The sequence below is a fragment of the Callithrix jacchus genome, chromosome 6 (genome assembly GCF_049354715.1).
Source record: "Callithrix jacchus isolate 240 chromosome 6, calJac240_pri, whole genome shotgun sequence".
Taxonomy (NCBI): domain Eukaryota; kingdom Metazoa; phylum Chordata; class Mammalia; order Primates; family Cebidae; genus Callithrix; species Callithrix jacchus.
In genome coordinates, this window is record NC_133507.1 from 106,042,042 (window position 1) to 106,064,856 (window position 22,815).

At 39.6% G+C, this 22,815-nt stretch overlaps 1 protein-coding gene across 50 annotated transcripts in view; it reads right to left on the minus strand.

The window, feature by feature from the left end:
* Window positions 1-22,815, minus strand: part of CLASP1 (cytoplasmic linker associated protein 1) — a 289,654-nt gene that overhangs the window by 126,708 nt on the left and 140,131 nt on the right. Inside the window, exon 1 of one of the 50 annotated variants that reach the window (XM_078328023.1) lies at window positions 15,514-15,569. The exons of the other annotated variants lie outside the window; for them this stretch is intronic. Coding sequence (XP_078184149.1) covers window positions 15,514-15,529 — 16 coding nt within the window. The 5' untranslated portion in view covers window positions 15,530-15,569. Of the gene's footprint in view, window positions 1-15,513; window positions 15,570-22,815 lie in introns of those variants that run through there. 50 annotated transcript variants of the gene reach the window in all.

The following is a 22,815-nucleotide window of genomic DNA, read 5'->3' on the forward strand; positions in this document are numbered from 1 at the left end:
CAATACAACAGCATATGTTACACACAAAATCATCTTAAGGCAAAGTTCTCCCTAAGCCCAAAGAAATAATTAATTGTATCTTCAGCTACCACTGCAAAGACTGCCATGGGAGGGCCACTTCTCTAATCTGCCAGTCTCAGGTAGAAATCTGAAGTAAGCAGATGGGAGCCTTCAGTTCCCAGCAAGCATCACCTCCTTTGATCCTTTAAAAATCACCTGAGCTCCATTCTACCTTTTACAGCATCAGGATAAACCACTTAAAAATGACTCACGAAATTTCTAGAGTGATACTATAATTTTCATCCAACTCTGAATCACCCCTCCCTTGGCAATCCAAGTAAGTAGACATAGTAAAGGGAAAAACAGCAGCAAAACAGCATGCCACAAAGTGCTATTAAAACAAAAGAGATACTTTTTAACACAGCACAGAGAAAAAATCCTTGGAAAAATAAAAATCAAAAAGCCAGATTACAAACACATTCATCCATGGCCTTAAAAGCAAACCAGCAGACTTCCAGAAGCTGGTCTACCACTGAGGTTCAGATGCTGGAGAGAGGCTGGTGGATAGCCAGGACCAGCACTAGGAGGTCAGAACCAGTCCCTTCAGCAGCCTCCACTGAAGACCCTAAGAAAGCTCCAGCAGAGCCCAGCTGCTCCAAAACTGAACTTTAACCAGGCTGCATCAGAAGGAATATGCCAGAAGAGAAGGAATATACCACTGTGGCTACAGGTTTGGCTATGGGGGTGGCAGAGATATCAGTCTAAAGACAAACATGAATTAAAGTCTAGTGTCTAGAACTTAGAATTAGAAGCTTTGGGCCATACTCTTCACTTGGAAAATTTAAACACTCATCTATGAGGATCAACAAAACATCACAGAAACCAAGAAATACCTGCTCACTGCCCATTTGCCAGGAAAGCCAGAACCTAAACAACAAAGCTTTTCCTTCTCTTCTCCTGAGGCAGGCTTTGACAGAGAGAAGCCCAACGGGGAGAGATAATGCCTCATTTTCTAAAGAAAAGACAACTAGCTCTCTGCTTCACTGCAGTAGGGTCACTTTGAAGAAGCTGATATCCTGACAGGCTTTCAGATTCACCCACTCCCTGCTAATTGAGATTCTCCTTCAAGGGAGTAAGAAATGTGGCAGCCTACTAACTAGACTATAATTAGCACTCTCAAGAGGAAGCTGCACAGAGACAGGATAATGAGCCCAAAGGCTGGCTGCTTTTCATAAATATCCCAAAATGTCTTTCTTCTTGAACTTGCACAGCTCCAAACCTTTTGCAAAGGGTGTTTCTGCTATCTATAATTCTTGTCCTGTCTGCCAGACACCTCCCTATACATTCTTGAAAACACTAGTCTACTGCTAGCCTGAGATCCTGACCGGCTCCGAACATGCGTGTACCATTTACTCCACTGCCTCCTGAAATTAGCTGGCTGCAGAGCTGTTCCATCTCTCTGTCTCTGGAGTAGGGACTACTTTGTATCTAGAACAGAGTCTGGGCCAACACCCAGTAGGCATTCAAAAAAAGTTAATTCTGGTAGTCCACATAAAGAAAGGCGAAATTTGTGAATGGATAGAAATCTTTTCTCATATATCTTTTTTAGAAGCTTTTGTTACTTCTTTTAATATGCATATGGTTTAATTAGATAATAAATTCAAATGAGGCTATGAAAATGAGGACAAAGCAACAAAGGCAATTAAAACCTCAAATATTTTTTAAGCTTCCTAATTTTTCTGCTAGAAATGTATAGCCTTCTTTCCCAATAAAACATACGCCTATTTTAAAATTAAAAGCCATAGTTCCACTATAAGCAATCAGCTCCCCAAATTCAACTAATATTTGCTATATGCATTTCTAGACTTTAATGCATTCATAAACATGAATTCTACACAGATATGTATAAAAACTTTTTTGCACACCACCAATACTTACTGTTTTTCTATAACAATATTCATCTGGTCAATTTTAAAGACTACTTATTGTTACACTGTGGGCATATACGGTATTTAATCAACCATCTATTTATTGATAGTTGAATTGTTTTCAATTTTTCATCCTCATAATGCCACTGCAGTCAATATGTTTAAAAGTAGGAAGAAAAGTAACAATTAATAGAGTTTGGTTTTGCATAGTCATATTAAATCCTCCTGATAGCCCTGAGGGAAGGACTATTATCACTTTGGTCTTAAAAATGAAAAATCTTAAGGCATCCAGATATAATATGCCCAAGGTTACATGGCTAATAAGAAGGTGGAGAAAGCCAGGACTCAAACCCAGGCCTGTTTAACTCAACATCCTATGCTCTGAGTCATGACGGGAAATGACCATCTGCCAAAAAAAGGCAATTCCCATGAGCTGATGCTTGGTAGGAGCTGGGCACTGTGCTAAGTACATTCTGCACATTGTGTTGTTTAATTCTTACTGCATATGTTTGCTTACTTAAAATTATTTACTTAATTTCTTAAGCACGGTATCATCAATATCTCTTCAATACAGACATTAAAAATCCTCAAAACAGTACTAGCAAACCAAATTCAGCAACATATAAAAAGACTTAACATCATGGCCATGTGCAACTTATCCCAGGAATGTAATGTTTGTTTAATATACATGATAGTTGGTTCCGTACATCATGGAGGGGAAAAAAAGAAAAGAAAGAAAATATATATATACGATAGTTATCATATTAACATAAGACAAAAAAACAACATATTCTCTAAACAGTAAAATACTTTCATGCTAAAAACACAACAAGCAGAGATTAGAAGGAAACTCCCTCAATCTGATAAAGACGATCTACAGGCTGGGTGCGCTGGTTCACGCCTGCAATCCCAGCACTTTGGGAAGCCCAGGTGGATGGACTGCCTAAGGTCAAGAGTTCGAGACCAGCCTGACCAATGTGGTGAGACCCTGTCTCTAATAAAAATACAAAACTTAGCCCAGCATAGTGGCGCACGCCTGTAATCCCAGCTATTCGGGAGGCTGAGGCAGGAGGATCGCTTGAACCCAGGAGCCAGAGATTGCAGTGAGCCAATATTGTGCCACTGCACTCCAGGATGGGCAATGGATCCAGACTCCGACTCAAAAAAAAAAAAGATCTTCTACAAAAACATACACACACACACACCATCAACAATGTGGCGAAAGACTGAATGCTTTCCCCCTAAGACCAAGAACATGGGAAAGTGTTCACTCTTGCTACTTCTATTCAGCATTGTGGTAGAAGTTCTAGCCAGGGCATTCTGACCAGAAAAAGAAATAAAAAACATACAGACTGGATCGGAAGAACTAATACTATCTCAATTTAAAGATGACTTGATTTGGTCTGCAGAAAACGCTAAAGAATGCACGTGAAAAAATTAGAACCAATAAACACGTTTAGTGAGGTTGTAGGATATAAAACCAATATTAAAAAATCCATCATATATTCTATACATCAAATTGCAAAAATAATTTCATTAACAACAGCATCAAGAAAAACACCTACCAACTTTAACAAAAGGAAACTACATAACACTGTTAAGATAAATTAAAGATAACCCTAATAGAAAGATATTCTGTGTTCATATATCAGAAAAAGTTTTGCTCATTATCCAAACTATATTCCTTGCCAATTTGTTCCCTCTTAATTTTAACCAAAGTTGGATACATAGGAAGGTATATAAAAGTGCAAAACACACTGTCTGAATTGAATGGATAGGTAAAGACTTTTTCTTCCAAGTTTCTACCTTCCTTTCTTCATCCAAGTATGGGGATTGGGTACATGTATCACCCCCAATCCAGTCAGTATGGACCAGTATTATATAGGACAAGGTCTACCACTCTGTGAAAAACAATCCTTCAATATCCATATTCTGAAACAAAAACTACTTTCCCTGTTTACAAAATTAGGGAAGACTTTTTTTTGTTAGAACACACGGCATAAAAAAATTTCCAACTTGGCTGGAAATGTTGGCATTTTTCACAATACAAAAGTGGAAATGGCATAATGGAAGCTTTGAGAGTGATAGCAGAATGCTACTTCTGCCCTTTGGCACCAGTAATCCATCCTCTACCACAGAAGTGAGCCTGGAATGCAATCAAGCTGCCAGTTAGGGATCACGTTCCATTCCTTCCACCCAAAAGCTTGCTGCCAAAAAGCTGGGCTGACATTTTAAGACGATCTCCACAGTGATACCAGTAGTACAGATAACATGAGAAGAGAGAACTGGAGCACAGGCAGGTGACAACTCAAAAATTCATTTCAGCTTTACTAGTTCTTCACAAAGGGAGCTAAACAGGGACAAAACCAGGGGAAGACAGGCAAGGAAAACACTATCGGAAACTGGAGAGAGAAATGAACTGTGAAACTTCCACAGACACCTGCTCCTTAAGGCACTATAAGAGCTCAAAGTTCACACTGGGTAAGAGCTGCTGAGTGCCTCCTGCAGGTGCAGATCAAAGCACAATTCCTATTTGGGTCTCAGGTGGAAAATGCCCTGGCTACTACTGTATGATTTATAACCAGTCTCCAGAGAGATGCAGGGATACTAACAACAGCCCAGGGATGATTCTGTGCAGTAAGCCTGTCCTGGGGCCGAGCTGTAATGTCGCAGGCCTGCACTTTTCAGCAAGACCAACCTCACATGAGGTATAAAAAGAAAATTAAAAAGGTAGGCTTATGTTTCCCTGTCTGAAAAAAGGATGATCCTGTCTACCTATGAAATGTGCTTCTACTGACAGCCCAGGGCAGTTCTTGGGTAACCACCCTCCCCCACTCAGAGGGAAATAAACTGATTACACCTTTGCCTCAGTGGATCCTGGCCACAGTATCAGGGCTCTCCCAACCCATCACAATTATTAAGTCTAGAATCTCTCTTCTTGTGGACTTAGAGCTGTGCAGGTACAAGCCTAGAGCTGTCAGAGTCAACAAATGGCAGTGCCCACCTGAGAGAGAGGGAAAGCAGAAGAAAGCAAAGCAAGAGGCAGTCACAGCTGAGGTCTAATGGCTGCCATGCATCCCCAGGAGGACAGCAAGACCCACATACCCAGACTTTTCAGTTCCACAAGCCAATTCACTCCCCTTCTTCCTTTCACTACTTGAAATGAGGCCTGTGTTGCTGGCAGCCCAAAGCATCCCTGTGCTATATCATGCAGATTAGAGATGTACATTAAAGACAGAAAAACTGTAAGTACTGGACAAATGACAGCTATTTTATACCCTAATATTTGTGCTATGCTTTGTGTGTAAAAAAACCAGCTCTTCGAAAATATTTCAATGGAAGTGAGCCATTAGGAACAGAATTTCCTTTAAAAATGCACTTCAAAGACCATTCAACAAATTCAAGTTAGGCAGCCAAAAGAAATATATGGACATTACTGAGAAATGGAGGAAGGCATGGTTAAAACCACTTCTCTAGAACTGATTCCAAAGGGAAAGTATCCATTTCCCCCTGGTTAAGCGTCCTTATGAGGTCTCAATGACAATTTTCTCAGGGTCACAAGAAAGAAAATAATTTGTCACTGTAGGCAAAAGAAAAAAGCTCAAATAGGAACATGCTTCCATCAAGTGGCATCAATGTTTTCAACTCTCTCCAAACCCTTCATGACCTCCCTGTAAATCAGAAGTTCAAGTCCAGAGCACAGTTTCACCTTACAGGTGATTTGGTCTCAAACGAATCATTTTGTTACTTCTGTAATAAAACTGGACTCACAGAGCACCTGCTTTGCCCTAGCTCTACTACTGGGAGGCTACTAGAGAGGACACCGCTTCTGGATACTAATAGGTCACCATGTGCATCTTCCTTCATCTCTCCAGCATTTCTCTGGTAAGTACACTTCTGTCCCAAGTACTTTGCTAGCAGCCGGGATGCAGAAAGGGAAGTCATGGTTCTCACTCTGGAGTGTACAGTCCAACATGGGAACACATACAATCAACAGCATGTATGATTCAATGTGAGGTTTTCTTAACGGCACACACACAATATGACATATGAATCCAAAATAGGACCAAATTTAGAAAGGATCCACTGTGTCCCTAACCAACCCTGAGATGTAACTCGTACTACTTGCGTTCACTTAACATTAACTGAGGGTGTGAGAGGCTTTAAATGTGTGCACCTCCTACTTAACTCAGGAACACCCTGGGCTACCACGCTCAGTGAATATATAGCAAGAGAGAACAAATTCCAAAGACTCTTCCTGAACAGATGTAGCAGCGGCAAGAAATTCCTGATGAAATAATGAACAAACTAGCCAGCTTCCCTCTGCACCTGAACAGGCCCAGGAACCCCACTGCTGTGGGACTGTTCCCATCCTAGACACTAAGGAACAGAGGATCAAGGTCAAAGTCCCCAAGTCATGTCCAGGAGTTGGGGTTCTTGAAGTTAGAATCTCTTGGCCCATCTGGAGGCCCAGTTTAAATTATCCCTGTTAATACTTTGCCTTCCTCAGAGAAAAGAACTTAAGCAACATACCACAAGTCATGTATTTAAGATCAGTCTTGAAGAAGAGTGTCTCCGAACATACTTTAGAAAGACTATAAACTTACCCTTAGAGCCAAAAAGCAAAGGAGGGGAACACAAAGAGACTGGTACTTTAATATCCACAGTACCAAAGAGCTCCCTAGAGGGAAAATTAAAGAAGAGGGAAATAAACTATCCTTCCTGCTGGAATAGTTAGTCCCTGACACAAAACCCTCTGAGCACCTGAACTGAGCCCACAATATCATCTCCTGGAGTAACAGTCACACTGAAACATCCACGGGTACTCAATTCTCCATTCCTCAACATTCACAAGAACTCTTAGAATGAAAGCCTGGCTTCATGTGTTGTTAAGGACTATCATTCCCAGACACATATATATTAGTGCCTCAAACTCTGCCAAGGACCGAACAGACCCAGGGCAAGACGAAAACAGACAGAGCCTTACCCAAGGGAGCTTCTTCTGTTTCTCCCACCTGCTAGGTTCGCAGAGCTGGGACCATCCTCTAGTCCCCTCCATTAGCCACCTAACTCAGAGTTTGTTCGGCCAGAGCAAGAGAGAGAGGCGAGAGGGGCTGAAATAAGTGGTCAGCTGTAGGAATCTTTCTCTTTTAGATACCAAAGCTCTCCTGGGCAGAAGAGTGACCTCATCCATCTGGGCATCCTGCTTTAGCCGCCCCTTTTTCCCCTCCCCGCTTTGCACAGGGCCTGGTAGAAAGCTAGTTCATGAATCACCTCACTATTGACTTTTGTACTCTCTGGCCATGAATTTGTAGCTGCTTTTAAGCTTCTCTCTGTGGAAAAATGATGACTATAAACATCTACAATAGCTCAATAAAGCTCAGGATAGCACAAAAGGAATTAACCACTGTAATGAAGGAAAAAATTAGTTCTTATTTTAGGAATCTGAAGTAAACATCTCAGAAAGAGTGAGTGTGTGTGTATATGTATATGTGTGTGTGTTTCTATGTGTATATATATATGTTTATACATACACAAGAGTTTGGGTTTATTTTCTCCAGTCAACATTAATATGTCAGTTTCTTTGGTTCATGTTCATTCAACTCTGAATAATTCCAGTCCTACAATTTGAAAAGTTAAAGTCATATTATAGTTGATGGTTTTCAATTATTTTAATAAGACCTTTGGATAACCACAGCACACATATGCTTAAAACAATAGCTATCTAGAGTTCCCATTGCTGTATTTACATAATTATAAACAGTTAATATAAACCAAAAAGAATTTGTTTAAAAATTTCAAAATGGTTAGCTTTCTAAAAGTCTTTTAATTACATTTGGGTACTATTACAAACCTAAATGCAAATGGCACACAGCTTCCCTGCTATTATTCGTCTAGAGACTTATCCAGACATTCTGATGCATGGCCAGGTACACAGGCCACACAACTGCAGGCTAAAAACAGAAAGAAAGCAAAGCTTAGGGGGAATCAACATCATGAGAGGTTTCAAGCAAGTGTATTTTAGGAGGAGGAAGTGCTGTTAAGTACAGTTATTCTACATAAGGTACAGGATATCTTTAAAGACATTTTTGTAAATTATAGATATATTACTAAAAGTACTTATTTGACAACTGTTGTCACACTTTGGACATATGCTCATTTTCTGGCTCAAATAGGTCAAGTGAGCATGCCACATACCACATCGCTACCATCTCGGCCCACTACCGAGGCCTGCTCACCATTACCTTCAGCTTCCCTCTGTATTCCCCAGCTCCCAAGCCAACTGCCCACATAATAATCACATTGCCCAATTTATGCCAAAGACAACCACTGTGTGAGAAATTTCACACTCAATTTATAAGCACCAACATCCCACACTCCCCTTTGTCCTGCATACCAAAAAGTCAGCCTTGCTGGCCACAAACACCACCACGCAGGGAACTTTTGAGCACAAACAGAGGAAGCCAGGGCTTTGGGCCCCATCACAGGCCTTCCATCCAGCTCACAAATATGGCGTGACCATGGAGGCCAGGATTCTCTTCCAGTTGACTATGGACCCCTTCACGGCAGTGGGAGGAAACAAGGGAAAGATACAAGATAACATGGTGGGGAACAGGTAGGAGAAAAGGGGAAAGGAAAGGAACAAATGGAGAACGGAACAAGAGAACAGATTCTCTTTCTTAAGCTCTGAGTTCATGAGTAAAGCATTAATTTACTTAAAGAAATAACAGCCAAGATAATTTATAGAAGGAGGAGCAGGCTAGTTGCCACCTGAGTTGGATAACTATCTCCTTCTTTTGTTTATTCATTGAGGATGAGGATCTGCGAACGGCATTTCAAGCACTTTACTAGTTCCTGGGAACACGGTATGAACAAAACATTCATGCTAACTGCCCAAAGGGACTTTCCAGCACAAAGGGGTACAACATTTGTAAAGACAAATCTGTCATAAAGGCCATGAAGGGAAAGAACAGTGTTCTGCAACAAAGTGAGGTGAAAGGCAGACGGTGGTGAGAGACATTTTAGACACGGTGGCTCAGAGAAGGCCAAACCACACTACGCCGTAGAGCGTTCACTAAAGGCATAACCTCATCTACACGGGAGAGGATTGCTCAGGCATCTCTGTCATGGACACAGAATTCAAGAGTAGGAGGCAGAGACGGGTAGAAGGAAGCTTCAATTTGCCTTGAACAATGAAGCAAAAGAACGCTTTTGACTAAGCAGCAGGGCAAGGTTCACTCACTGTTTTGGCAGAAAAAGGGGCCCTACTCTACAAAAAGGCTACTCTCTCTCTTTGGAAAAGGGTTTACCCTGTGGGTCTAGCCTCATGGCTACCAGCATATGCACAGAGGTTATCACAGCCTGACCTAATTGCAGATATCTGAATACAGTAAGCCAAGCTCAAACACCCTTTTCATTTCTGTACAAAGAAACCCAAGTAAAGACTCCAAAAACTGTTTTAAGATAGAAAGGAGGGCCTTCCAATTGTGTGTGATTTTCCTTCAAATTTTGTATTTTAAAAACCAAATGTAGCCAGGTACAGTGGCTTACGCCTGTAATCTCAGCACTCTGGGAGGCCATGGCAAGGGGATCACTTGAGGTCAGAAGTTCGAGACCAGCCTGTCCAACATGGTAAAACCCCATCTCTGCTAAAAAAAAAAAAAAAAAAAAAAATTAGGGTCCTGTAATCCCAACTACTCAGGAGGATAAGACAGTAAGACAGGAGAATTGCTTGAACCCAGGAGACAGAAATTGCAATGAGGCAGATTGCAGTAAGCTGAAATCACACCACTATATTCCAGCCCGAATGACAGGGCATGATGCCATCACAAAAAAAAAAAAAAAAAAATCAAATGCATACACCTATTCAGCCTTGACCTTGGTGTAAGAATCCATGAAGCCCATCCTAACTACATCCTAAGAACATTTGATCTGGCCTGCTCGATCAATTATCTGAATTCTAAAGGTCAGTGACTCTGTCTTCACTGACTGGGCATCTGTGGCAAAGGAGACATAAGGTTGTGGTATAGTCACATGGAGTACAGTCAGGTTATAAGGCTAGCTTAGCTCCTGCCTCGGAAGAGCCTCTGTGTGCATGTCCATCGTGAGGCGTGGGCCTGTGAAAGCCTCCTTCATGCTGAATAAATGTGTCAGCATATCCAGCATACGAGATAAAATCAATTAGATAATGTGTAATTTCACTGAGATTCACCAAAGAGAAAATGAAACAATAACTGGAGTTCAGTATTCTCCATATGACCCTAACCTTGTGAGACCACACATGTAACGGTGAAAAGTACACACAGATTTCAAAAGCTCTCCAGACTTCAAAAATCTTGGCAATATTTTTCTGGTTTAGACAAGTTATCGAACTTCTGTGAGCCTGCTTCACCTACAGAATAAGGACCATTTCACTTTTTTTTTTTTGGACACAGAATCTCACACTCTATTGCTCAGGCTGGAGTGTGGGAGCACAATTATGGCTCACTGTAGCCTAGACCTCCACAGGCTCAGGTGATCCTCCCACTTCAACCTCCCGAGCGGAAGGGACCGCAGTCATGCGCCACCACACCCAACTAATTTTTTGTATTTTTAGCAGAGATGGGGTTTTGCATGTTGCCCATGCTATTTTCTTTTTTTCTTTAAAGAGACAGAGTCTTGCCCTGTTGCAGCCACTGGAGTGTGGTGGTTACTCACGGGAGTCATCATGGTGCACTACAGTCTTCAGTACTAAGCTCAAGCAATCCCAGTGCCTCAGCCTCTAAAGTAGAGAGCAGCTGGGACTATAGGCATGTGCCACCATACCCAGCTCACATACCCTTTGTGTATGCCAAGGATGTTTGTAAACGCCCACCCTGTGCCTGGCACTGGGCCAGCTGCTGGCAATTCAGAGGTGAACACAGCAGCTCCTATCCTTATTCTCACAAAGCTGATCATAAGCCAGCATAAGGAGCCCCAGGAAAGCGAATTCCTAGAGGCCACAGAAGTCAGGCAAGGCATCTCTGAGGAAGTCTGTGCACCATGACCTGAAAACTAGGCAGGCGTGAGGCTGAGGAAAGTACAATGAAGTGCATTCTCAGTGAGAAGGACATGTGCGAACCTGGGGCAAGAAAGGGACAAGGAAGGAATGGCAAAGGCACAAAGGCAGTAAACAAGAATGGGTGACTATAATTACAATAATGATAACCACAAACTTCTTCCTGGTAATAGGTTAGAGAAGAGGAGGGCATTGAAATCATCATTTATCCCTCAAAAAAGTGCTGAAAAGGTACAGGCCTTTAAGATAGCATATTCTGACTTACATTTTTACTATTTCATGGGAAAGTGGAAAGTCTGAAGCAACACTGAGGGATGTGAATTAAGTTTGCATACTGATGACTGAAAATTGAGACTTCCAGAAGTCAACAACTAAAATTTCATCACCTTAGATAATCTCGCAGTGTCAGTTACATAATAGTCATCACATATCCTTTCATTGACTAAATGTTCATTTCTCCTTTTGATCACAGTACTTACTTTACCTTTCAACTTGCCCTGAAAGTTATAAATGTCAGAACCCAAATCCCACAGATATCAGATCTACACCCTGCACTCTTTTGGAAATGTCATTTTAATTATCACTGTAGCAATCTTGACCCAATTCTTTTTGACAACCACTACATAGACACAAAAGTAAGTCAGGTGGAAAAACTCAGATCCAAATTTGGAAAAGGTTTCCAACCAGAATGTTCTCTCGTACTTTAAAGTAATTACACTAAGAGCTATTTGCCATTTGTGCAAATAATCCTGCAAGTCATCCATCTCTGCTTTAACGATCTCATTCTCAAGAACCCTCTTTAGCTAGAGAGGCAAATAACCATACTGCTACACTACAAAAAAAGACAAAGAGAAATAACATGACAATTTAAAACAAATATCCATTTTCCAACCATGCTTAATCCTCTACCAGAAAACTCATCTCTACTCAAGATACAAACCCACTTGAATCAAACTCATGTACAAACAAAATTCTATGTCCAAGTGTCCAGAACTATAATCACCTATAACCATCCTACCCTCAAAACCTGCCCTCCCTCCAGGTTTCCCACTCCAGTTGGTGCTACCACCAATCATCCAGGCCAAAATATGCAATTGCTCTTTATTCTTCTCCTCCCCTTCCATCTCCCACCAGGTCTTCCCCCACCCACTGATCTAAATAAGCATTGTGTGTGGTCAGCGCTGCTTAGAACCACCAGCCACTTCCCTCTCCAGTCCCACTGAGGCCAACCTAATTCAGGTCTTCCTCATCCCTCAGATAGATCAGCATTACCAAACAGTATCCTTACTGGTTTCCATGTCTTTAATCTTTACAGGTTTTGTTTTTTTAATGACATGTTTTAAATACACAAAACATTCCAAAACATTTTCTTTTTTTTTCTTTTTATTATTATTTTTTTTGAGATGGAGTTTCGCTCTTGTTACCCAGGCTGGAGTGCAATGGCGCGATCTCGGCTCACCGCAACCTCCACCTCCTGGGTTCAGGCAATTCTCCTGCCTCAGCCTCCTGAGTAGCTGGGATTACAGGCACGCGCCACCATGCCCAGCTAATTTTTTGTATTTTTAGTAGAGACGGGGTTTCACCTTGTTGGCCAGGATGGTCTCGATCTCTTGACCTTGTGATCCACCCACCTCGGCCTCCCAAAGTGCTGGGATTACAGGCTTGAGCCACCGTGCCCGGCCCCAAAAAGATTTTCTTAAAGCACATAACCCAACACGTGGATCAACTATTATTTTTAACTACTGTCCCTAGTATATTCAGCATTCCTTGGTTTTTCCCTCATGTTCTTTATCTATCTGTTCCAGGATTCCATTCAGGATACCACATTACATTTAGTCATCCTGACTCCCTAGGCTCTTCTAGATTGTGACAGTTTCTCAGACTTTCTTTGTTTTCAATGACCTTGACATGGTTAGGGAGTTTATAGAATATCCTTCATTCTGGGTTTGCCTGAGGCTTCTGCCATGTTTCCATAGAGCTTATGGCGCTTTGGAAGGAAGACCACAGAGGTAAAATGCCATTCTCATCACATCCTATCAAGGACACTCACCACACTGACAGACTAGGAAGTTATGCTCCCCTCCTTAGCGTGGGATATTTACATTAATGTTTTGGAATAATTCTGCACAAGAGGTTCATCTCTTCATCTCCATTTACATACTTTCCAATCATTTTACTTATATCGATACAGATCCTTAACATTTATTTTATACTTTGGGTTCAAATCCAACACTACTTTCCTGTTGCTTCAAGTGTTCTAGCTTCAGCTATTGGGAGGACTTTCAGTTGACTCCTGGGTCTCTCAGAGATACCCTACTGTTGTTTTGTTTTGTTTTTCGATTTTTTTTTTTCAAGTACTTCCTTACTTTCTGGCCCCTCGAGATACACTGGCTTGCCTTGCTCCAGCCCTCAACTCAGCCATTTCCCCAAGGAGCCCTGGTGGTTTTAGAGACCAAGATCTGGGTACTGGGTGGCAGTTTCTTTTTACAAGATCTTAGGATGCATTCGATTCTGCATTTGCTTAGACTACCTTTCCATATATACACAAAAAGATCAACTGTACTATTTTAAACCTCAGTTCAACCTTCACACCTCCCATTAGGATATCATCTAGAGCTGCCACAGTGGATGTCTCTCTATATCAATAGAATGAGATTGATGTGCCAGGCCCAAGGCCCCTCACCGGCTCCTCAGCACAGAGACCTTCATCCTCAGTTTGCACATGAGAAAATGGCAGTAAACAGCCATGCTGCCAGTCCCAGGTCACACTGCTCATGCAGAGGCAGCACTCATGCCTGGTCTGACAGATTCCGGAGTATTTGGCCTAACAAGATGGCTTTCTGGAAAGACTTGTCTAAGACAACAAAAGCTAGAGCTCTCCCCTGTCCTGAAACTAACGCAATTATAGAAAACCCCAAACCTTCAGTATCTGTGTTTAAAAGCTGCCCTGCCTACTCCTCATGGGGCTGCTGTGAGGATCATAAAACAAACAAAAATCATGCAGAAAAGTCCTCTGAAAACATTAAAGTACTCTACACACCTTGGGAGACTCTCTGGTTATATTTTGCAGATTTTTAATGGTCATGAATTAATATATGATTCAAACATGCCACTTTCATAAGAAACAGTATTTTAATCCTTGTTTCCTATCACAATTGCAGTTACTGAGGGTAACAGTTACCAAAGCATCTAAGCCTGAATTCCAGGTGACAGTGACTAAGGTAGTAGGCAATTTAAAAAATATATATCAGGTGAAAGAACAGTCTTTATTTTAAACTCAGACTCAGGAGGATATCTCCATGGCTTTTAACATTAAAAAAGCTGACTCCCATATTATTTTGACCTGTTGCTAAAAACAAATGAAAATATCACAACTTAAGACAAATGCTACTTATAAATGACACACTTTCAAATCTTCAAAGGGAAGACTCTAAGAGAGGTCACTTCAGAACATGAATTATTTAACTCTCCTGCCAAGGTATTGATTTCCTGCAGCAGTTTAACCTGAAAATAGAACACGATACTTAGGTATGAAATAAAAATATCATTCCTGTATACTTACTTTAAATTCTCAATATAAAAATATGAGCAGAAATGTGGCATCTTACATTATTTTCAGCCAACTTAACCAAATTTAAGAAAATACCTTTAACAATCCACTACAAAATAAACACTGAGCAAAAGTCCTGGATGTGTGCCCAATTTTCCACAGCAGGAGACAAATGAACACTTGTTACTACACAAAATTTTGCTCTATGCAATACCTGTTTCAGTAAGAGTATGGAAAAACCCTTCAGAGACAAAAATTAAGAGCCTGCCAGCAAAACCATCCCTTAGGAAAGCAAGAGGTGATACAGTTTGTTCCCATCACATCATCTGCACCCTACCTTTAAATGCAAACCTGGTTTACACAGAGTCTTTTAAAATCACTTCAATATTGGCCAAACCTAGGGAAAACCTCTGGAAAGACTGAAAGCTAATCAGTAAGATCTTTTGTGAACAATACTTCTTTTGTAGTTTTCCTGTCCATTTTTGCATTTTTAAAATGTAAATCTTTTAAAGGAGGAATAAAATAAACAATGACTTAAGACAGAAGCAGCATCCTTGCACTGCTATCATTTATTTATGCTTTTCCCCTAGATGCTGTTGGGAAAACTCAGAAGTTTCTAGCCAGTAGACTTTTTTCAAAACCACTTTGCATTATTAACAAATACCTTGCAATTGCAAATAGATTTATGTTCATAATCCTCATACTGTGAACATAAGAAAGCAGAGAAAAAAGCCCACGAAATAAACAGAAGATTAAAAACACAGCTAGCCTCAGCTTACTGTGCCTAGTTCCTCTCTCCTAGTCTAGAAGGTTAACATGGATGTTTATTTCCCTATAGGTTTCACAATTTTCCCCTGCTTAAATGACAACATTCATAACAATCCTTCCCATGTTGCATACATGATTTTTAGTTATCAAAGGAATTATAAAATATTTAGGCATTTCCTAGCCAAGCAGCAACAATTACAAACACTTTTCAGAATATTAGAATAGCCTACCTTTCCCAGTAGTCATGATTGTCAGTAATCCTGGTACCAAGTAAAAACACTGCTCTGAAAGCTATACCTACTCACAGCAACTTAAGCATCAGCAAACTCTCCACCCACACTTGTTCAGTGTGATCTGGCAGCACCAATGACAACTGCCACCCTATTCCAAAATAAAAGCCTAGACTAACACTGAGTTTTTAAAAAGAGTTGGGGGGGGGGGCGCTGGGGGGAGGAGTGAGCCATCTCCATCCAACTCTACTCACATGAGAGTCTTCTTTAAAAGTGGCGTTAAAAACGTTTAAACCACCTATCTGATTCTTCCCCCTCAAGAAACAGAATATTCCTAACACAAATCTTAAATTAGAAAAATATCAAAAAGCAATATTATTTCCACATAGAAAATAAAATAAGCTGTCTGCTGCAGCTTACACTACTTATGCTGCCATCAGAAGCAGTCTCTTCCAGGCTATTTTAGGTGGGCTTCTTAGCACAGCTCAACACATATGCCAGCCTTGTAACAAACACATTATCTCTGTATTCGTGACTATGGAAACACTTTCCTAAGATACTGAATCACAATCCCAAACCTTGTAATATTCATAGTCTATATAAACAAGCACAGGGAGACAGTGTGAACCTAATATCGGCACCTGATCCACTGATTCACAATCATTGCTTTTAAAGGATAAGCATGGATAATAATGGCTTGTCTTCTTAATAAAGAAAAGACAACTGATTTGCCTTTAAATGAATCCTTTGTCCTAGCTACACTAGGCAATACTTCAGATCTTATCTAACACAATCTTTCATTGGTCTGTTTTCAGACTTGTACAGGTATTGCTCATTTCCAACAACACAGAACTGATACTGTAATGCTTTTCAAATTATAGTTTTTTTGTGTGTAAAAATGTAAGGCAGAATGCATTTAGCAACAAAATGATACCCTGTACATTTATGTATAAGGGCCAATCATTTTATGATTACTTGTTACCTACTTTATAGTTTTATTAGCAAACAAATATTGTGCCTTTTATTTTAGCTACAAATTTATTACAGAATTGACATGGATTTAACCAAGATGATAGTTTGTATCTTTCCTCATAAACATGTTAGCTTTGCCTAAGAAACTCAAAAGCATGTGTATTTTTTAACCAAATTAATGTTCATGAGTCTCACTTCAATCAAATCCAATTAAAGATCATTAAGTGGTTGCAGATAAAGGACACTGAGTAGTCCATAATTACTAGCTCTTTCATTCTGAAAATCCAATTCTCCCATGAGCATAAGCACATCTGCATGATTTAAAAACTTACAAATGATTTGCTTTTTGAAACCCATGGAAGGAAAAACTGTAATTTTTGCTTTAAGGAGCTTGCTAATTATATGGCGTTGAAAAAAAGAAGAAACAGCTATATAGCAACATATTTTTAACTCTCATATTCTTGCCATTCAAAGCTGAAAGGCCTTCGGGTAACCTAGCAACAAAAAGGAATCACGCAAAGATTAAGTTTTCTATTATAGACAGGAAGCCCATTTCAAATTGCTACTTGGCTGCTTTTTCATTGCTGTTTTAGACACAATTCTATTATGCCTTTAAAAAGTAAGTCCATGAGTTTCATACAAATATTAAGCATCAGAGAACAACATAATTTTGAACACGTCAAGAAATACAAACTGAATAAAACCCTATTATTTCTTAGGAGTACCACCATTAAATATGTTTCTTCCAACTTAGCTAAAATCCAGAACTTTTCTTTCTCAAAAGAGCAATGTTGTTCACAAGTAACAAGAGAAAAAATTGAGTGGACTTCATCAAAATTTAAAACTTTTATATGCCAAAAGACACTTAAAAGTAAAGATAAGCCACAGAATGAAAAAAAAAATTTACAAATCATATCTGCAAATCATATATAGTTCAAAAACAAAAGAACAAACAATTTGATTTTTAAATGGGCAAAGAACTTGAATAGTTGTTTTTCCAAGGAAGATCTACAAATGTCCAGTTAACACAGGAAATAAGTTCAAACATATTAGTTATTAGGGAAATGCAAATGAAAACCACAATGAGATACCACTTCATATTTATTAGGATCACTATAATAAAAAAAAATTTTTAACACGCATTGACAAAAGGTGGAGAATTTGGAAATTGCTAGAGAGAATAAAAAATGCTGCAGCCTGCAGCCACTGTGAAAAAGTTTAGTGGTTCCTCAGTAAGTTAAACACAGAATTACTATATAATACAGCAATTCCACTCCTGGATGTATAGTCAAAAGAACTGAAAATAGGTGTTTAAAAACTTGCATACAAATGTTCAAAGCAGCACTATTCACAATAGACAAAGGTAAAAACAATCCAAATGTCCATCAATAGATGCACAGTTGCAGCTATCTGTGAATATACTAAAAATAACTGAATTATACACCTGAAATGAATGCTCTCATGGTATGTAAATTATATTCCAATAAAGCAGTTTTAAAAGAGCATTACCGTCCATACTACTCAAAGCAATCTACAGATCCAAAATAATCCCTATCAAAATGCCAATGACATTCTTTACAGAAATAGAAAAAGTAATCCCAAAATTTATATGGAAGCACACAAGACTCAGAATAGCTCAAGCCATCCTAAGCAAAAAGAACAAAACTGGAGAACCACATTATCTGACTTCAAATTATACTACTACCATTGATGTTTTTATGGCAGCATGGTACTGGAATAAAAACAGACACACAGATGAATGGAACAGAATAGAGATCCCAGAAATAAATCCACGTGTCTACACTGGACTCATTTTCGACAACAGTGCCAAGAACATACACTGGGGAAAGGAGAGACTCTTCAATAAATGGTTCTGGAAAAACTGAATAACCATACGCAGAAGAATGAAACTAGACTCCCATCTCTCACCACACACAAAAATCAAACTGAAATAAATTAAAGACTTAAACGTAAGACCTCAAACTATAAAACTACTGAAAGAAAATAAGGGGGAAACTCTCCAGGATATTGGTCTAGGCAAAGATTCTTTCAATAACACCCCATAAGTATAGGCAACCAAAGCAAACAATCAACAAAGAGTAAGACAACCCACAGAATGCAAGAAAATATTCGCAAACTACCCATCTGACAAGGGTAGATAGAATACCATAGAGAATAGCCAGAATATATGAGGAGCTCAAACAACTCAATAGAAAAAAAAACTAATAATTCAATTGAAAAGCAAAAGATCTGAATAGACACTTTTCAAATGAAGACACACAAATGGTTAACAGGCATATTAAAAAAGTGCTCAACATCACACTGATCATCAGAGAAATGCAAACCAAAACTACAATGAGGTATCATCTCACCCCAGTTAAAATGGCTTTAATCCAAAAGACAGGCGGTAACAAATTCTGGCAAGTATGTGGAGAAAAGGGAACACTGTTGGCAGAAATGTTAAATTAGTACAGCCTCTATAGAAAACAGTATGGAAGCTCCTCAAAAAACTAAAAATAGAACTACCATACGATCCAGCTATCCCACTGCTAGGTATATACCCAAAAGAAAGGAAATCAGTATATTGAAGATATCTGTACTCCCATGTCTATTGCAGCACTGTTCACAATAGCCAAGATTTGAAAGCAACCTAAGGGTCCATCGACAGGTGGAGGATAAAGAAAATGTGATGCCATTATTATCCATGCTTATCCAATGCCAAGATGGGTATTAGTCAAATAATCACCAAACGTAAACCTGAAAACATGATGCATACCACACAGTGGGGGAGGGGGTGCCTGCCCACGTTTAACAGGGGGATCTGACACCATTTACAAGGCCAACAGATACACGAAATAAGAAAAATGTGTATATATACACAATGGTATATAATTCAGCCATAAAAAAGAATGAAATCCTGTTATCTGTAGCAACATGGATGGAACTAGAGGTGATTATATTACACAGAAAGACAAATATCACCTGTTCTCACTCATATGTGGGAGCTAAAACAGTAGATCGCACGAAGGTAGAGATTGGACTGGTGGTCACTAAAGGCCGGGAAGGGGAGGGGGAAAATAAAGAGAAAAAATATATAGAAATGTATTTATGACCACTGAACTGTAGACTAAAAATGGTAAAGATTGTTAATTATATATGAAGATTTTACCTCAATTAAAAAAAAGCAATATTTGAGTTAAACTCCATAGAAATCAGTGATAAGATTTATGAAAAGTGAGGGAGAGGGAGGTATCAAATATGACACCCAAGCTTCAATTTGCATACCTAGATGAATAATGGAGCAATCACACTTATAAGAAGTACAGAAAAGATTTAGGGTGGAATAATATTTGTTTTGGGTTATGTCTTTCAGCCAAAAGTGGAATATAAATTTGGTTTTAGATACATGTTTCAAATACAAGAGGAAATGTCAGACAGGGGAGCTGTTTTACATACAGTTCCAATCCTGCACCTAGATCTATACAGGAGACAAACATTTACAAAAAAAATGTGATACAGCTAGTAAATAAAATTATAGCCGTGGATATGTGTAACCAGGGAAAAAGCACTGCCTGAGAAAGGAAAAGGCCTTGAATCAAGCTTTAAGAATTTTTTTTTTTTTTTTTTTTTTTTGAGACAGAGTTTTGCTCTTGTTACCCAGGCTGGAGTGCAATGGCGCGATCTCGGCTCACCGCAACCTCTGCCTCCTGGGTTCAAGCAATTCTCCTACCTCAGCCTCCCGAGTAGCTGGGACTACAGGCGTGCGCCACCATGTCCAGCTAATTTTTGTATTTTTAGCAGAGACAGGGTTTCACCTTGTAGACCAGGATGGTCTCGATCTCTTGACCTCGTGATCCACCCACCTCAGCCTCCCAAAGTGCTGGGATTATAGGCGTGAGCCACCGCGCCCAGCCTAAACTTTAAGAATTTAATAACTAAGTAGTAGATGTTAAACAAAGGAAGCCAAGAATGTGCAGCACAAAAAGAATGAAGAAACAAGGAGGAGGTCAGGCCCAGTTTCTTTTCTTTCTTTCTTTTCGGGGGGAGATGGAGTCTCACTCCGTCACCCAGGCTGGAGTGCAGTGGCACAATCTGCACTCACTGCAATCTCTGCCTCCCGGGTTCCAGCAATTCTCCAGCCTCAGCCTCCTAAGTAGCTGGGACTACAGGTGCACGCCACCATGCCCAGCTAATTTTTTGTATTCTTTTTTTCTTTTATTTTATTTTGTAACATGCGTGCATAGCCTATAAATAGAGTAAAAACACCAATTTTTTGTATTCTAGCAGAGACGGGGTTTTACCATGTTGCCCAGGCTGGTCTCAAATTCCTGAGTTCAGGCAATCCGCCTGCCTTGGCCTCCCAAAGTGCTAGGATTACAGGCATGAGGCACTGTGCTGGTCTCTTTTCTTTCTTTTTACCATGGTAAAAATAGACAATAGTTTCTTCTTTTTGTTTTTTCTAAGGCAGAGTCTCTATCTGTCACCAAGGCTGGAGTGCAGTGGCACAATCTCGGCTCACTGAAACCTTCACCTCCCAAGTTCAAGCAATTCTCCCACCTCAGGGCCACTGCCCCTCCCCCCAACTCCACCATCCTCCTACCTCAGGGCCACCGCCCACACCCACCACCCAGCAGCTGGGACTACAGGCGTGCACCACCACACCCAGCTAATTTGTATTTTTGTAGAGATGGAGTTTCACTATGTTGGTCAGGCTGGTCTCAAACTCCTGACCTTAGATAATCTGCCCACCTCAGCCTCACAAAGTGTTGAGATTACAGTTGTGAGCCACTGCACCTGGCCAAAAATATGCAATAGTTTCCTAGGTATGACAAAAGAAAACAGATACATTGGACTTCATCAAAATTTACCACTTTATCTCTCAAGTGACACTATCAAGAAAGTGAAAAGAAAACTCACAGAATGGTAGAAAATATTTGCAAATAAATCACATCTGTTAAGTCAGGTATGTAGCACATCTAAAAACCTCTTATAACTCAACAATAAATAGGCAATTAACCCATTTAGAAAATCGACAAAAGATTTATTTGAATAGACACTTCTCCAAAGAAGGTATATAAATGGGTAATAAGCCCATGAAAAAGATGTTCAATACCATTATCAGGGTAAAGCAAATCAATACCACAATGAGATACCACTTTACACCCACTACTGTGACTATAATGAAAAAGAGACAATAACAACCGTTGGTGAGGATGTGGAGAAACTGCAAACTCTCACAGGCTGCTGTTAGCAATGTAAAACAGTGCTGCAAAATTGGAAAACTGTATGTTTACTGTGTTTGAGCAGTTATTCAAAAAGTTAAACGTATACCCAGCAATTCTACTGCAAGGTGTACAGCCAAGAGAAATGAAAATACATATCCACATGAAATCTTTCACATCAATGTTCACAGAATCATTCTTCACAATAGCCACAAAGTGGAACAATCCCAAATGTCCATCAACAGACAGATGGATAAAGAAAATGCAATCTACTTCCACAATGGAATCTTGTTCAGCCATAAAAAGAAATGAACTTCTGATACATGCTACTCTCTGAATGAATCTTGAAAACATTATGCTAAATGAAAGCCATCAGATACAAAGGCCAAATATTATATCATTCCAGTTATACAAAATGTCCTGAATAGGCAAATCCATACAGACGAAAAATAGGATGCCAGAAACTGGAAGGACAAGGGAATAGGGAGTAAATGCTAAAAGGAATGGGAGGTGGGGGTGATGAAATATTTTAGATTTAAATAGTGGTAATAGTTGCACACTTTGTGAATATTAAAAAAAAAATTAAAGCATATACTTTAAAAAGTGAAATATCAATAGTGAATTATATATATATATATATATATTTTTTTTTTTTTTAATTTTTAAATGTACTGCAGCTAGAAGGAGAATGTATCTCAATTTTTTACATAAACTGATAACTTCACAAAAGGCCTAACACCTACTTGTGATAAAACTCAGATAAGGATGCTTGACTTTCTTTTTTGACCTTTCAACTGTGCCCTCCTGGCTCTCTCCCAAGCACACCTTCCTTTCTTTCCTGTTCTACCTGGGAGGCAGAGATTGCAGTGAGCCTTTTAAAATAAACTTTCATTCCTGCTCTGGGAAAAAAAGAAAAAAAAACACTCAGATAAGATAAATAGAAATCGATAGAAAACTACCTCATTTTGATAAAGAACATCTGCAAAAATCCTACAGCTAACACCATACTTAGCACCTAAGATGGGAACCAAACAAAGATGTTTTGTCTCACCACTTTTATTTTACATAGTACTAGAAGTTCTAGCCAGTGCAATAAGGCAAGAAAAAG